General features: G+C 47.1%; 1 protein-coding gene across 2 annotated transcripts in view; it reads left to right on the plus strand.

Annotated features, from left to right (window-relative positions):
• Positions 1 to 458: 458 nt before the first annotated feature.
• The window catches only part of NEDD4L (NEDD4 like E3 ubiquitin protein ligase), a 297,333-nt gene continuing 281,500 nt past the window's right edge, over positions 459 to 16,291 (plus strand). The window contains exon 1 of one of the 2 annotated variants that reach the window (XM_016129127.2): positions 459 to 704. In XM_016129127.2, coding sequence (XP_015984613.2) covers positions 657 to 704 — 48 coding nt within the window. In that variant the 5' untranslated portion in view covers positions 459 to 656. The remainder of the gene's footprint in view (positions 705 to 16,291) is intronic. The other variant, XM_016129128.2, reaches the window with a different exon arrangement.

A 16,291-nucleotide genomic window follows, 5' to 3' on the forward strand; every position in this document is an offset into this window, starting at 1 on the left:
CCAGGCCCGCGAGGACGCTGCTCCGCCGACCCGCCCCCAGCCCCGGGAGCCCGGGGAGCCCGGGAGAGGGACTCCGGGGCTGGGGGGGGCGGGGTGGGCGTGGGGGCCGAACCCCGCCGCCCCCGCCGCTCGCGGCCCGCCGCGCAGCCCGGCCTGTGATTGGCTTGGGGGGCGCGTGTGCCCGCCCCGGAGAGGCGGGGAGGGTCCCCCCTGGGCGCCGGGTGGGCGGAGGCAGAGGCGGGGGCGGAGAGAGCGCGGGCCGGGAGGGAGCGAGCGAGGCGGCGCGCGAGCCGGCTCCGGGGGACGGAGGGCAGGCGCGGCGCGCGGCGGAGAGCGGCGGCGGCACGGGCGGGCGCGAGGCGCCGGCCGCGGGGCGGGGAAGCGCGGCGGGCCCCGCAGGGACAGGCGCCGCGGCTGCCGCCCGCCGCTCGGCGCGCGCTCGGGAGCGCCAGCCCGCACGGCCCCGCAGCCTTCCGGGAGGAAGCGGCGCCGGCGGCGGCCGGGGCGCGCGCGCTCGGACGCCCTCACCTGCGGCGGGGCGCGCGCAGCGCCGGGCGCGGGGGCGGCCGGACCCCGAGGAGCGCTGCAGACCCGGCCGCCCGCGCCGCAGCCCCGTCGCCCGCGAGCGCCTCCGACCCGCGCGGGGCGCCGGCTCCATGGCGACCGGGCTCGGGGAGCCGGTCTACGGACTTTCAGAAGACGAGGTGAGCGGCGCCCTCTTCTCGCCCGGGATTCGCCCGGGATTCCCCTGGGAGTTCCTGCCCCGGGCGGGCAGGGGGTGGGGGATCGGGGCGACCCTGGGGGCGTGCGTCCCCTGTGCCCGCAGGGGACCCCCAAACGCGGGAGCGCCCCAGAGCGGGGTGCTGGGGAGGGTTGTTGCTGGGTCCTTTCTGCCCGGCACCCCCTCCCCTCCGCCCAGCGCTTTGTTTGTAAATAAAGCGGCGCGACGCCCTTGGAGCCGGGGTTCACTGGGCCGCTCCCCGCCTTTGGGTGGGAGGAGGCGCGCGCGCCTCTGCCGGCGAGGGCCCCCCACCCCGCGCCGGCGCCCCTCCCGGCCGCGTTTCCCTGGGCCGTTTGGCAACTTTCTGCCTCTCGCCGCTGCAGCGCGGGAGTCCATGATGTGTGTCACGTCTGGGTCGCGGTTGGAGACCCGGGGCCCCTGGAACTTTCTAACGTCTGTGTCTGCAAGTGCTCCGATGCGTGTGTGTGCGTGTCGCTGTGAAAGTGGGTGAACGCGTGGAGCTCGTGCGTGCCTGTCTTGCGGAGTCTAAAGCCAGGAATGTGGGCCGCGGGGTCTTTCCGTGGGGTTGGGGCGAGGGCGTCTAGGAGGGTGGCAGGTGCTCCAGGAAACTTGGAGGAAGCTTGCAGCCCGGCCATTTTTTTTTTTTTTTCCTTCCCAAGGATCAAAGCCCGGCACCTCTGGGGTGGGTGAAGAGACGAAAGCTCAATCGATCCCTTTTATTAATAATGCAAATTAAATAAGCCACTCCCCGAAGGCTGTCGGTTTGACTGGGAAGGGCTTTGTTTTTACCTCGCCCTCTCCTCGCGGTTTCCCACTCCTCAATTTTGAAAGGATCCTGCTAAATCACTGCTTAGCCCTCTCGTGCCCAGCCACGCTCGGCTCTTACTCGTGTGCTGCTCTGCCAAAAACGGGGGTGGGAGGCCAGTCGCTGGCGCGGCAGGTAGGAGGGCTTTGCCATCTGGCGGGGTACGCGCTCAGGGCTGGCTCCCCTTCCGAGAGGTGAATTTACAACCCAGAAGCATTACTCAGCAGGAAGGTATTTCCTATCCTGGTTGTGCATTTCATGAAAAGTTGATGCCTGGAAACTCCAGGATTTCTTTCTTCCTCTCCAGCTTCTTTCCTGAGGGTCCCCTCTTTCTCTAGTGATGGGGGTGGGGTAAATGGCGAGGCTGTCATCTCAGACACGCCCACGTTATAGCTTCCCACCAGCTCTCCTACTCCGGTACTCTGGTGTGTGTATGCGTGCTGTGTAAGTGTGTAATGGAATAGGTATCTTGGGATGGGGAGGGTGCTTGGGGGTGTGACTTTTTCCCCATTTAGCGGTGCTAGGGAAAGCTTGCTGTGGTATTTTATCAGAGAATGATCACAATGCAAATAATGTGTGATTTACATTTTTGATTATTTCTCCGTGCTGTGCTTGTGTAAAATCATTTATCCTTTTGGGGATGGGTGAAAAGTAGCATTGTTTCATTTGCCCAGGGGCTTCTCCTCTGCCCTGCTCCCTTTGAGGAGCTTTCTCTTTCTTTCTCTACTTCTCCTTTTAATTAGCAGCAGTAGAGGGCAGGCAGTGAGCTTTTAGAAAGGTGCAGATATGCAGACATTCCTAAACAAAGGGCTTTTGAGGTATTGTGGAGGATGAAGACAGCCACGTTTCTTCTTAGGTTTTTTTTTTTTTAAAAAAAATTACATGATTTTTTCGAACAGCTGCCTAAAAATATATAATTTTACGAATGTTTTGGGAAATGCAGCTGAATAAAGCACATGCATGCCGCTGTTGTTCGGGCTTTGTTTACATTTACAGCTAGTGTCAGAATCTACCTAGAGTGCATCTTGCCACTTCGAACTGTTGTCTCGTGTGAAAGTGAAGGATGGACTATAAAGAGTCTGTGTGTGTGTGTGTGTTTGTGTACGTGTGGCTGCGTTCACTCCTGCATGTTACTAGAGGGGTATTTGGGGCTGTTTAGGGAAAAACAATAGGCGATGAGGACATTTTATTGATTGAGTGTTGGCTATGTTGCTGGTCCTATTTAGTTCCACATATATTATATTACAAAAGACAAGTCACATCTGTCTTTTTCAGCTTCTCCTACCAGTGAAAAAAATGAGGCAGTGTTTTTGTTGTTGTTGTTGACGATTTCACATTTCTGTGGGGTTTGCTTTTTTTATGGGAGGTTTCATGCCGTCAGGTTGCCCTTTGGAAAATCAAGAAATGCTTTCTTGTAGAATATTAACAATAAATCAGTGAGTTTGCATAGCTTGTTTTGTCTCCCAGAATTAGCCTGTATAGGAAAAAATTGGAAGATTTTAACAGGCTCTTGAAGTAGAATGCCTGATGAAGCCAACGGCAGGGTTGTTTTTCCAAGGCTGTTACATACGGGTGCACTTCAGTTCACACACTGGGTGTGCTGCAGAGCAGGACGTGTGGGGATATTTTGATTGCCATGTAGAAATCACCTTACAAACCTTTTAGCAAAATAGGCATCCATACCTAGCAAATTTTGTATTTTCATTGGAGGCTGATGAAAAGCCTTGTATGTTTGGAGTGCACTTAGTTACATCTCATCAGAAAGACTCTAGTTCTATCTAAGTACTGTTGATGATGTGAAGCATTGCATTAACCTAGAAAACAGCGGGATGCCAAGACAGAGGGCATTGTTCCTCTGTCTGTCCAGCTCGCTGAATGAAAGGGATTAAATGTGGGCTTTGCTCGTGTGAGTGTGTGTGCTCTTTATTTTTTGTGATGCCTTTCTGGCTGAGATTCCTCTGGTGCGTTATTGTTCATATTCACCCTGGTTTAAATCAGGTCAGTTTAGGCAACTAAATGTGAAATCCCCATCAGATGAAGGACTTTTAGTGTTGGAGGGATTAGCAAATTAACAAAACTTTTGTTTCAGAGCCCAGGATCAAATTCGGGTTGGATTCAGAACAGTTTGAACTAGGCTTCGCATCTGGCTTGATGCCTTGGCAGGTTTTTTTTGTTTGTTTGTTCGAATTTTTGTTTTTATTTGCTTTTTGGCAATGGGTAGCACATTTTGGCACAATTTACTCATGCATGTTATTGTCGAACTTCTGAAATCTTATAACATCTTAGAAAGTTATCCTTTACGGAGAAGGTTTTCTAGTAGGTGAAAGTTTGACCGACAGCTTTCTTATTAGATGTAGCATTTAAATTTTTTTTTTTTTTTTTTTTTTTGGTGGTTAAAGTGAGGCAAGTGGCATGGGAATGAAGGCCAGGCTGACCTGGATGGTACTTTCACACTGTTCCTCCTAGTTTTATACAAATAAGGATAGTGGGCTAATGTTTCATATGTTTTCTCTGTGCCTAGCACTGTGTTAAGCTTTTATGCACTCGCTATCTTATTTACTCTTCATGAGAACCCCCTAAGGTGTGCTAAGATTCACAGTTGAGGCGTGGAGGCTCAGAGAGGTTAAGTGACGTGCATAAGGACACACAGTAAGTAATGGAGTTTGGATCTGAATCTGGTTCTGGTGGTTCCACAGCCCTGGTTTTAACCACATTCCTTCTCTACCAAGTATCTCGAAAGGTCCTCACAGCTACATGATTTAGGATGACATAAGGTGGAGATTAAAGGTCAAGGCTTGTAAACCGAGGGCTTCTAGGCCGGAATTACTCTGGAGTCCTGCTTTGTGTGGTATTGACCATGTTCGAAAGCTTTGGAATTTTCATGGAAAATGGTAGGAATCTGACTTTGCTGGGGCTTCGTTCCTACTTGGCAATAATTAGTGGGTCTGAAGTCTGGCCCTTGAGATGTGGCCACTGCTTTAGTCGCCACCCACCCCAGTGCTCCCTGTTGTCTTAGGGCTCTCTTTGCTTGTTTGCAAATCATAACAAACATGTAAAGTTAACCTGTGGCACAGATATAGTTTCTTTAAGAGGCTGTCAATTTTAAGGTGCACCATGATTTTGCATACCACTATGAAAAAAAAGAAAACATTGCTGTGCCATATCTTTGATTTTATGAAGCGTCTTTATTCCAGAGATGTTAAGATATGAAAACAAGGGTGTTTTCTTGTTCATGAATTACGCTAATTAGAAACCTGGGCTAGTCCTGGGCCTTCAGTTTCAATTCCCCCCATCAGTCAACACTTTTCAGGCAACCGCAAGCCGGGTTTCTGCTTTGTTTTGTCTGAGAAAAGGGCTGGAATGAGGGCAGTGCTCTTACATAGGCATTAGCAGAGACGCAACAGAGAGCCCAGACGAGTTGTGAATTTATAAAAAGTGGTCCGTGTGTGCGTTTTCAAGAGATGACTCGAGAAACCCTTGCCACGCCATCGTTGCAACTGCAAAATGGTCGCAAGATTGCTCTCAGAAATGACAGATCAGGCGTTGCTTGGATCCAAAGGTGCATGCTGAAAGGCAGTTTTCTAGAGGGAGATAAGACTTGCCCGTGCTTTCTGATTCCGAATGCCCGAGTCAGGTCTTGCATTGCCGGCCTTGTGCACTGTCCCCTGCACCTGGGCGACCCCAGTTGCATCCCGAGCCATGATTGCTAATATTTGAGGAACAAGGCCCCAAAGGGCCATGGTTTTATTGTGACACTTAAAAAGCAGTTTTAAAAATTAGCAAAAATGGTATATTGTTTTAAATTTTACTCTTTAACTTTTAGTTTTCTCTAAGGATTCTATGGAATTTGTAGAAATTGACATTTTAATTTATAGTCTATACTTAGTTTTAGTGTCGGAATGTTTATTTACTGAAAAGTAGTTTTCTTAAGGAATAAAGGTAATTTTGTTCAAAGGGGCGAGGAGAGTGGCCAATGGGAATCCCCAGATTGCAGTTTCTTGACCACGAAGAACACCATTTCAAGGGAACTGACTGGTCAGTTTTAAGATGCACTTCTTCAGTGCAGTGAGCACCCACACTACCAGGGAACTTCTTGGAAAGTTATTTTGGGATTTTGGGAGCGTCAGTATGCTTCATAGAGATTCAGGAGAAATGCGAATGATCTCAAGGAAGAAATCCCTGATGTTAAGAGTGGTTTTACATTGCGACATCGTCACTGCGATCCTTTGGAGTTGCTGCTAAATTGCTTTTGCACTCACTGTGAGCAAGAGAAACTTTATGCTCATTGCTGATAACCTTTCTCTATTGCGCAGGTCTTTAAATAATGTCATAGAAACACGGCAGTAAGTGACAAATTAATTTTTCTTTGATAGATTGATACTATATTGAAATTTTTATTTTGAGTTAAAAGATCTGTTTGAAGAGATTTTATTGTTGCCTTTGAATTTTGGGTCCTGGATAAGAAGCAACAGTAAAAAGAGATCCTAAGTTAAGAGTTTTCAAGCTTTTTGATCCTGTAGGTCTCTGGATACTTGTTTTTGTCTTATTGATATATTTGTTAGTTGGTAATAAAGCAAACTGCTTATTGATTTTTTGGCAATCCATGTTAAAGAGGGTTAAAATAATATACAAGTAACATAACGGTGATAAGTATTAGGGCAGAAGGATGAATGAAAGATGTTAAAAGTAACAACATGTTACTTTCTGTTTTTATAATTGTTTCTTTTCCCTGTCACTGTATAAGCAAATATATTTCGTTTTCTGACTATAGGTGGCAATGTTTGTATTGCTTAATGATGTCAGCTTGCAAGTTGCTTGCTGTTGGAATATGGAAACGGGGGCGTAATTTAGAGATGAGGATAAAGAGACTAGATTTGGAAAACGATATTTTCCTACAAACTAAAAATATAATTTATTCAATAAAAACACCTAAAGTAATATTTCTCACTGTGGACAGTTATTAGGAATCATCTGTTTTCCAAATTTTTCAAGGTTACCTTTATTGAAGGCTTATGAAAATTTGGGAGAGGGACAGGCATTTGGATTTGGAAAAAAACCCCACAACATACAAACATATATAGAAAAAGTCCTTTGAGAACCACGGTTATGTCCTTTTTTCTTGGGCACGTAGGGACTTCTAAATAATTCTAGTTCCACTGTACATGCCATTCTGGAATTGCCGTCATTGGCTTTGAGGAGGAAGTAGTAATTACCACCTGGGTATTTGATTGCTGGAGCTATTCCTCATTCCTGAGACAAGACCATGGCTCAAGTTCTAGCAGAGAGAAAAAGCAGCGATGTAAAGATCTGGGACCTTACTTCATGAATGTGTAGGATCTCTCTAAAATGTTTTATATACACTGTCTCTGTATAATGTTTTGTTCCAAATCCAAGAGGCCTGAATGCTGACTATTACTGTAATGCCTTTAGGTTACAGCAGACATATTGCATAAGTGTCTGGGTAACCAGCTTAAATTGACAATTTAGTCGACTTTCGTCTCTGACTCCAGAGTCCTGTATTGATTTAGAACTTGCCAAGTTTAGTGGTGAGGCTATCAGATTCCCTCGCTGTCATCAAAGTCAGTGTCTGGTGACTTTCTGGCAGGCAAGCATCCACTGAGAGATTTTGTATTTTTATACCTTCTATTTACCAAGGAAAAAGGGCCATTCAAAAGTGGGGTTCCTTTTAGTGTAAAACGCTGTAATGTGAAATCCTCCCGGTGATGATGGGACTTCTTGGAAGGGTTCGTAGGGATGGTGGCTCTTTGAAGGGGACGAACAAGCCCAGGAACGGTCCCATTGCTGCTTAGGGTGGCATCACATCCCCTGTGACTTCCCTGGCACCTAGAGTGAAATTTTGATGAATCGCTTGAGTGGCTCAGGCATGTCCACCTCTGGTCTGCCGGGCAGAGATCAGACCGTCTGCTCCGTCTCCCCCTGTGTGTGACTGGGCAGCCCTCCAAGACGAGGGAGGGTGCCTGGTGGTGCAGTGACCGGGGGACCACGTCATGCCTCTGACTCTTGGTCTTGTCTTGAACAGTTTTCACATTTTAATTTCCCATTTTCAGCCTCGTTCCAGGCCTGATTCTTCTTAGTCGCCTCAGATGCGGTTCCGGACCCTGTTCTGTGGTGCGTCTTCTAGGGCAGCTTGTGCAGCTGGACTTCCACTGTGGGTAGTGTCGAGGTCCTCACAGTAGGCAGAAAAACCATGGTTGGGCAAGATGGCCAGCACATTCATACCTGGCGGGAGGGCGCACTGCATGGGCCCAGCCGAGCATCTGTTTCATGTTTTAAAATGCAAAGTGAAACAGTTGATTTTAGCGATCTATATGATTTGTTTTCTCTGTACGTTTTGGCAACTCTGTTAAATATCACCAACATGAGGACTCTAGAGAAGGCAGGCCTGGGTCCCAGTGACGTAGAAGGTGAGGATTCTTTCTACTACCAATTTTTTCTCTTGTTTAACTGAAGGTGTTTGTGTTGAATAGGTTAGTTTTCTTTCCATGTGTAAGTTTTGTTTTGTTTTTAAGCTGGAAGTAACTTTGGCATGTTTCTCAGAAAATGAAAGCAAGCCTCAGCTATTCAAATAATTACTTTGCTTAGTAAACACTCCATATTAATGAAAAAAAAAAAAAGCGTGTGTGTGTGTATACCGCTCACTTAAAAGCTCCCCATACTTAGGATTCTCCCAACTATCTCCAGAATACGAAGAATGGGAGTCTGTTGGACATCTTGGTGCTTTCTTTTCTGAGTCTCCATCTTTTCTCTCAATAAGTGCTCTCTCTTCGGGTGTCATCATAGTGCTAATTTTAGCAGTTTGATTTGGAAAGGGGAAGACCGTAAGGTTTAAAGAAAAAGCAAAACAGAATCAGTTTGTTTCTTTTCATCTTTTCTTCTTGTTCCTTTTGTGCTTCCTGTATTGTATGTGATAATTGGGTGCAACCATAAAACTATCAATAAGGAGGTTTTTAAACTTTGAACTGGCTATATTTCTTCCCTGCTTGTTAACGCCAGAGGATAAATGAATGTAGCTCTTGAATTTAGATGAATCTAGAGGGAGCCAAACTCTGTGTGTTGATTCTAAGTTCTCCAGTGCATTAATTGAGAAATTGGTGTGTGCCATGCTGCCTGCATTTGGAAGAGCTGACTGTCTTAATTTTCAGCGAATGTTATTAGTGAAAGAAAACACTTTAAGCTGGGAGTGAGACCTTTTCCTCCTTTCCTTTGAGAAGCGAGGCAGTGAAGACTATTGTGTAGGCATGGGGGTGGGGGGTGGGGTGGGAGATAGCGAAGAATATTTAATAACATGGAGATGTCAGTAATACAATATTCAGTGGAAAAAGTAGGTTACAAAACAGTTGGTACACTGTTTCTAAGAAACAGTAGGATCCTTTTGTGGTTGAGAGTGTTTATGCATAGAAAATATGACCAAGACTCAAGCCCAGGGTGTCGATGGTAATTCTCTTTGAGTAAACAGATTACAGGTAATTTCCATTATTTGTATTGCTTATTTACATTTTCTGTGTTTCTAGAATCAACTTTTAGTTTTTCTTAAAATAAAAGTAAGTTTAAACTGAGGCAGAAAGAAACCTCCCAAATGCATGTACTTCAAACTCTGGGTAAGAATCAGAGCGGTTGTTTCGCACATACATTAGTAGTAGTGTTCTGTTCAGTAGAATGCATGTTATCAGGCCCGCTTTGTGCTTTGTGTCTGAGGATGTCAAGGTCATGGCATTGCCACTCCTGCCTTTTAGGAGCTCCCCATCAAGGTGGGAAGTGGAGGGATGGGTAAAGGGTTGAATATTTTTCAGAAAAAAGTGACTGGTAAATTAGATTCTTTGTTTTCACTTGCAGCTTTCAAAATCGACGTTTTATTTTCTCCATTATGGACGCTTAAATTTTGTATTTTCATTTTCCTCTGCACTACAGTTGCACAGAAGTAATTTAAATCTTTAGTAGTGTTTGAAGTTTTTTTGTGCGTACTTTGAAAACTGCGGCCTGGGATCAAACTCAGATCTGTTTCTGTTCATTTTTCTTTTCTTGGGTTTTGAGTTAGAGGGCTTGTTATGACCCGATCACAGCATTTAATCGTTTCGGATGTCAAAACGAGAGCCATGCGTAGCTATAGTCCTCGCTGCAGGTATCCAAGTGGCTGAAAGGGCATCTTCATTTCGACTTCAACCAGTGCTGGTGCTTCCTAGAGTGTGCTTCACCGTGGTCCCCTCTGAACGAAAGGGCGAGTTAGCAAATGCCATGCTTCCTCTAATCCGAGACTTGTCTCCATCACCCTCTCCGAGCCTTTTAATATTTCTGAAGTAAGGATGCATGTTACAACTGATAGGCGTGTTTAATGTAGTGGTGGGCTCTTTGCACTCACACCGTACTCCCCGACTTCCCCCACACACCCAGAGTTACAGCTTACAGGTGACGGGATCTCGGAATTGTGGCCCTTGAGTTGGCAATCTCAGTTTGTGAATTACAGGTACTATTTTTTTTCTTCTTCCTACTTTCAGAGGAAAGAGAATGGCTTCGTGTGGTTTTCTCTTAAGATTAAGCAAATCTCATTTCCAGAATCACCCAGGAACCCTCTTGTGTCTCATTGGCCGCCAGTGGCTTAGATTTCCTCCAACCTCGATCAGCCATTGATAAGGACGGGGTGGCATTACCTTCATTGCCTTAATGGTCCACCCCTCCTTGAGCTGGAGTGAAGTCCGTGATGACCCTACAGGCCTCCCATTGGCTAATTCATCCACTTTCAGACACACGCACCCTCAGAAAGTGCCCAGGGCTTCATGAAAGTACTGTTCCCTTTCCCGAGGGAGGCACCCTGAGTATTCACCTAAGCATTGCAAGGCTCTCTGGATACTACGCTGTCCCGTCTCTTACACTTGAAGAGTTTTTTTTTTTTTTTTTTTAATGGTTATGGCGACTTATGGCTAAATAGGTTATGCCTCCCCTCGAACATCTGACCTGCAGTGGTGAAGAGGGAACAGGAGGCTGCACTAAGCCTCCCGTTTGGAGGGGGAAAGAGAAAACTCGTGGTGGCCGGCTGAACAGGAACAGCAAGGAACCCGGGCCTCCGTCAGCCCGTCTGGCAGCTTCCAGCTCTGCTGCAGAATGTCCAGTGCGAGACTCTCCCTTGGTCCTTGTCCTCTGCGGCGGCCCCTGGATGGGACGGGCACTGGCAGAGTGCCTCCTCTTGGGTCCTGCTTGGGGCTTCAGGGTTGTTTGGGGATTGAACAGCCCATAAGCTGGAGTCAGCTGAGCTGAGTATTTGTGAGTACTGCTCCCCGTGAAAACTTAAAATCCCTGCTTGTTTGTTTCCAGTCGATTCCATGGACTGGTAAGGACAGCCATTGATCTTATCTGGATGAAGTCTCTGGTTCTGGGAATTTGTGTCATAGCAACAGGTTCATACCCTGTTCATCTCCATTCCTTTAGCCTTGAGGCAGTTTTAAAATAGCCTCAAATGAAGAGGCACACCCTTTGCATCCAAGAGACAAAGGAGCACCTGAAGCCAGTCCACCTTTGCCCTGCATTTTTAGAATGACTAACTTCCCCAAGTTGGGATTGTAGGACTTAACAGGACCCTCTACTCCGCCCCCCCCAACCCAGCCTTTGCAATTTTATTATAGCACTTCTTCCTATGCAAGATTGGTGATAGGGCTTTTGATTGCAAGTGACCGATTCTGCCTAATTGAAGCAGAAAGGATTTATCGCAGGCATTTTGCATACAGAAGTACCTGCAAAACTGGAGAGCCAGGCCGGGACAGCGGTCAGGGGCCAAAGAATTGCAGCCAGAGGACCCACAGGAATGATCTACCGAGGGCCCCAGCGCTCCCAGACACGGTGCCGCCCCTGACACCATTCCCCATCCTTCTGATGCTGTGAGGTGGTGTTCCCACAGTAACAGCATCAGCCCCCCTCTTTCCTACCTGTGCTTGGGGGCCCTCTCAACCTCTCTCAGGCACAGCGACTCAATAATAAATAGAAGGACCCACCAGACCCAGAAGTTGTTATATACACAGCTATGTTTTATGCCAGGGAAAGGATAACAAAGCAAAGCCAGGAAGGGGAACAGACGCATGGAGGGAAGTCTGAGGCTCCAGCTTCCGAGGGCCCGCTCCCAGAGGCGTGACGTCACGCAGGCCGCGCTGAATTCCTCTCGCAATGCGCGTGACGACGTGGACGAAATGGCGTCTGCAGGGAATCCCGTTAGAGGCTCAATGCCCAGGACTTTTCCAGGGGACTGATCACGGAAGCGCCCTCTGCCTGGCACACACTGAAATTCCCGACTCCCAGAAGGAAAGCTAGAGTCAGCATAAACCGCATAATTTGCCCATAGTCCAGGCACAGTTATCATTTCGGGAACTGTTTCTTACGGTGGAAGTAGCTATTTTCCATTCAGCGTCCAGAAGCCAGCCAGGAGCCACCTTTGCAAGCGGGCCTTTCTAAGGATAGCAGCGATGCAAATTCTTTTCTGCTCACTGCCTCTTTGAGCCCCTGGTGGGAAGGCTCAAGCAGGAGCCTCTGATTGGCCAACTGAAGTCACGTGCTCACAACCCTTGCTGCTGGGGGCGGGGCATTTCTTCTGTTTAAACTTTTGGTTTCTGTGGTGGGAGGTGGGCCCAGCCTCCCAACCAAACACACACTGGGGAATCCCCAAACACAGACAGTGGTTTCAGAAGCTGAGCAGCCAGCATCTCTCTCTCCCCCAAGGAAAACCCCTCTGAGCCCGAATCAGGCCCAACATCAATGTGGAATGAATGATTGCAGTCGTCAGAGGCTAGGTAGGTAGTGTGTGAAATGAGCACTCACCGTCCTTACACCAGGGCGAGGCTAGGACATGTTTTTGCATATTTTGTATTCTTGGAGGGGCTGCGGAGAGTGTACCCCTGGGGCTGTAACGGTGCAGATGCTCTCCAAGAATCTGCACTAGAACGGGATACAGCAAGCAGGTCAGCTGGGGCCTGAATGAGGTATTGCCAGCTACTCAAGATTTGGGGATAGAATAGTTCAGACGGGAATAGCAAACACAATGGCCCAGAGACAGGACCAAGCTTGATGAGCAGAAGGAAAACCAGAATGGCTGGAGCATGGGGGGCAGGGCATCGAGGGCAGAGAAGGGAACAGAGGACAGATCTGAAGCACCTTGACAGCCATCATGGTGGGCGGGGTTTTCCTCAGTGCAGTGGGAAGCTGTTGGAGGGTTTTGAGCAGAGAAGTAACAGGATCTGATTTGTGACTTGAAGTAACTCTGTGAAGAAAGGATTTTTGGGGGAAGGATAAGAATGAAAACAAAGAGACCAGTCAAGAAACTCTAGTTCTAGGTGGTTAGAGGTGGTGGTGGGCTGGGATTCAAGGCAGGGCACTGCGAAGTGTGGCAAAATAGGATTGCCTGCGATTTGCTAGAACAGGGATGGAGATGCCACCTAGGATTTTGGTGTGAGCAGTTAGGAGGAATGTCAGTTGCTCAGAGGAAGACTGCAGGAGGAACAAGATTAGGGGAAAGTGAGGAAGTCAAAAGGTCTGTTGGATTAGGTTAAGAGTAACGTCCTACTAAGCATCCAGGAGATGCCGGCAGGCAGGTAGATAGAAGCATCTGGAGCACAGTGGAGCCGCTGGGGCAGGGATGGGACATCGGGGTCCTTAGCATGTGGTTAGCACATGAGGCATTGAGACGAGGGGAAATGGTGAGGATTCAAGAGAGGGCAAGAGCAGGACCTGGAGCCGCCTGCCTTTGGAGGTACAGGCAAGGAGATGTGACTGATGAGGCTGGCTGTCCTCTAACGTCTAATCAAGTGTAGTCTCAGGAAAGGTGACAAGGGCTTGGGACGGGTGAGACACGTACAGTTATGGAGCATAGGTGATAGGGGAGTAAGTGTGCGTGGATTTGGCAAGGTGGGTGCCGTGGGGATCTGGGCAAAAGCCATGTGGAGAGTATGGGAATGGACGCCTTGTGGAGGAGAGGAAAGAAATCTGAGGACATAGAAGGGACTCGCCAAAGGAATTTTGCTGAGAAAGGGAGTGGAGAAATGTGGCTGCAGGTAAGCAAGGACATGGGTCCTAGAGGAAGTGTTTTTCTGAAGTTGGGAGATGCCAGAGTGGGTGTGTGTGTGGCAGAGGGAGACAGCGAGGCCGAAAGTGGATCTGCTCGTGCGGTGAGGTTGGCGCGAAGACATCACTGACCTAGAGTCATACTAGCTGGGGACAGTGGAACTACCATTGCCATCTGGATCATGAATCCGAAGGCCGATGGGAGCTCCAGAAATCATGGACTCTGTGCGGTTACATAAGGCGGCCACACAGATGATCTAGAATGTGCTCGTATTAATAGATTAAGGCCATCATTGCTTGAGGCTTCCTGTGCGAATGTGGTCCATGTTGTCAAGTCCTGTGCAGCAGAGATGGAATTCCTATGATGGGTGGTGGAGACTTTTTGGAAAGCCGACATATTTTGTCTGTTGGCTCTGTCATTACACAGCTGTCATGTATCAGAACACCGGCGACTCTCACTGGGTCCTTGTAGTGTAGCTATATTGAGATTGTCAGGGCTCACACATTGTGTGCTTTTGTTGCTATTCGATTCTGCACAGATCTTGTCTTCGCTTGTAAAGACAGTGAGTTAGGTACTGAACGTTTCCCTAGTAAGAGGAGACACCGTGTTGCGTTTCTCATCTCTCCATTCCTTAGCAAACCTTTTCTATCATTGTTATCGACAACCTGGCCTTGCTCGTTTCCCAAGCAGTGAATACTTTTGTATACTTCTCAAGGCGAACAGAAATCAGTTCTTGGCTCTGAAGTCCCTGGCGAGGTACAGTTCAGGGTTGAGCTGGTGCCTCCACTACACCCTTTCATGGGGCTAGTTTCCCGTCTAGCTTTGGTATTCTTGCCTTTAAAAAAAAAAATCCCTTTCTCCTTTTGCTTTCATTAGTTAGGGATGACAGTAAAATAAGAAACTTTTTTTTTTTTTTTTTTTTTTTAGCAGGTATGCTGGATGTTGCCCATTGTAATGAGCTTCGGCTTTCACAAAGGTTTCTTGGGAGGCCTTGCATTTATTCTTAATGAGGTAACTGTGGGTCAGTGAATTTCTTGGTAATCTTTCCTCTGTCAAAACTGCCTTCTTAGCCAGGTTACCAGTCATATTAACCTTATTACCCTACAATAACATCTCAGTAAGATGGTCTTAACTGTATGTTGAACATTCAGTCACCTTGACTGGCTTTGAAGCTCTTTCTAGAAGTTAAATCTCTTCCCTCGGAAAGTGTACTTGCCCATCACCCAGGGTGTTGGATGTAATGGGATATCGACTTCAATAGCATCTCCTCCAGTGGAGAAGGTCCCAGAAGGTTTTGAATGATGTCTTACTGTTCAAATAAGTGTTTAGGGTCCCCAGGTGGCTATTACTGGCATGCCAAAGTTCTTAGTGTTATATTAAAAAAAAAAAAAATCAGTCACATTCTTTAATATTCATATCTTGTAAAGTTAGCATCCAGAAAGAAACTTAGTAAGTTGTACTTAACAAAAGTAAAAGGGCAAAAATTACTGGTGGATTTTTAAATGGTAGAGAAATACACACATTTTCTTATGTCTTTCTCCAGTGTCATTTCAGTTGCTTGTCTGTTTCCTGTTATAGCTCATATTTTTTGAAGCCTTCTGTAAATCCTTTTTTGAACCCTCCATTTTCATATAAGTTGGGTGGTTCTTTTCACTTTTGACATTGATTTCTAGGCTCTAGGAAGTAAAATAACTGGCTGAGAGAGATTTTTCTCATTGAATGGTTTGGGCTTATTTTTGTGAGATTTATAAATTTACACGACCCCCTAAACACACCCACAGTATAATTCGGAATTTGTCATATTTAAATATTTTTTAATATGCTTATCCATTTAAGCATTTTAAGGCCCATTCTTTAAAGTCAACTTAAATACATTTTCGTTCTTGCCAAGAAAGGATAACTGTAGAACAAGTGGGAATTTGGCATGACAAAACTTAGTTCTGCAGAAGCAAATTGACGTGGAGAATTACGTTGCTGGTTTATGGTTTTGATCAAGCAATGTGTAGTCCTAGTTTAAAACGAGTCTAGATAAAAGTTTAGTTTCACATATCATACTTGCAACATTTGAACCCAATTTCGAGACTGTATATGTGTTTCTAATACCATGGTGACCTCAGGCTTTGAAGAATGACAATAAATAAAAATAGTAGAGTGTCTTAATACTATTGCTTAGCTTTCTAATACCCTTTTGTTGTTCTCATTTGAGGGGTTGTCCGGGAATGATCGAACGTGACATTTTCTGGTTAAGGGAATGGCTGGGAGTAGGGTGGGGTGCAAGGGCCTATGGGGGCACACCTAGCTTCCCTGCACACCTGGCATATCTGGCTAGGGGGTTCTGTATTACTTGGCACACCTATAGTTCCCAAGGACTAGGGTCTCTTAGCTAAGAAATGAAAGTTAAGCTTGGAAAGTAGAAGGAGGGGCTTCGTGGGAACTTCGCAACCCTTTCCGTGCCTTTGTAGCTGCCCACATATATCGTCCTTTCTAATGTAGAATTAGTCTCAGCGGAGCTGTTGAGTAGTAGAAGCTGGAGAAAGAAGTGTCTAACAAGGTTACGCAGCTCGGAGCTGAGGAAGTGATCTGCGAAGCGGGTGCTCCTCAGCCGGCCTGGGAATGCGAGGGGCCCAGAGGACAGCTGGTGGCGGCGGCAGAGGAATGCAGGTGACCTCTGTCAAGGCGGGAAATC

This window comes from Rousettus aegyptiacus, unplaced genomic scaffold, assembly GCF_014176215.1.
Source record: "Rousettus aegyptiacus isolate mRouAeg1 unplaced genomic scaffold, mRouAeg1.p scaffold_m13_p_12, whole genome shotgun sequence".
NCBI classification, from domain to species: Eukaryota; Metazoa; Chordata; class Mammalia; order Chiroptera; family Pteropodidae; genus Rousettus; species Rousettus aegyptiacus.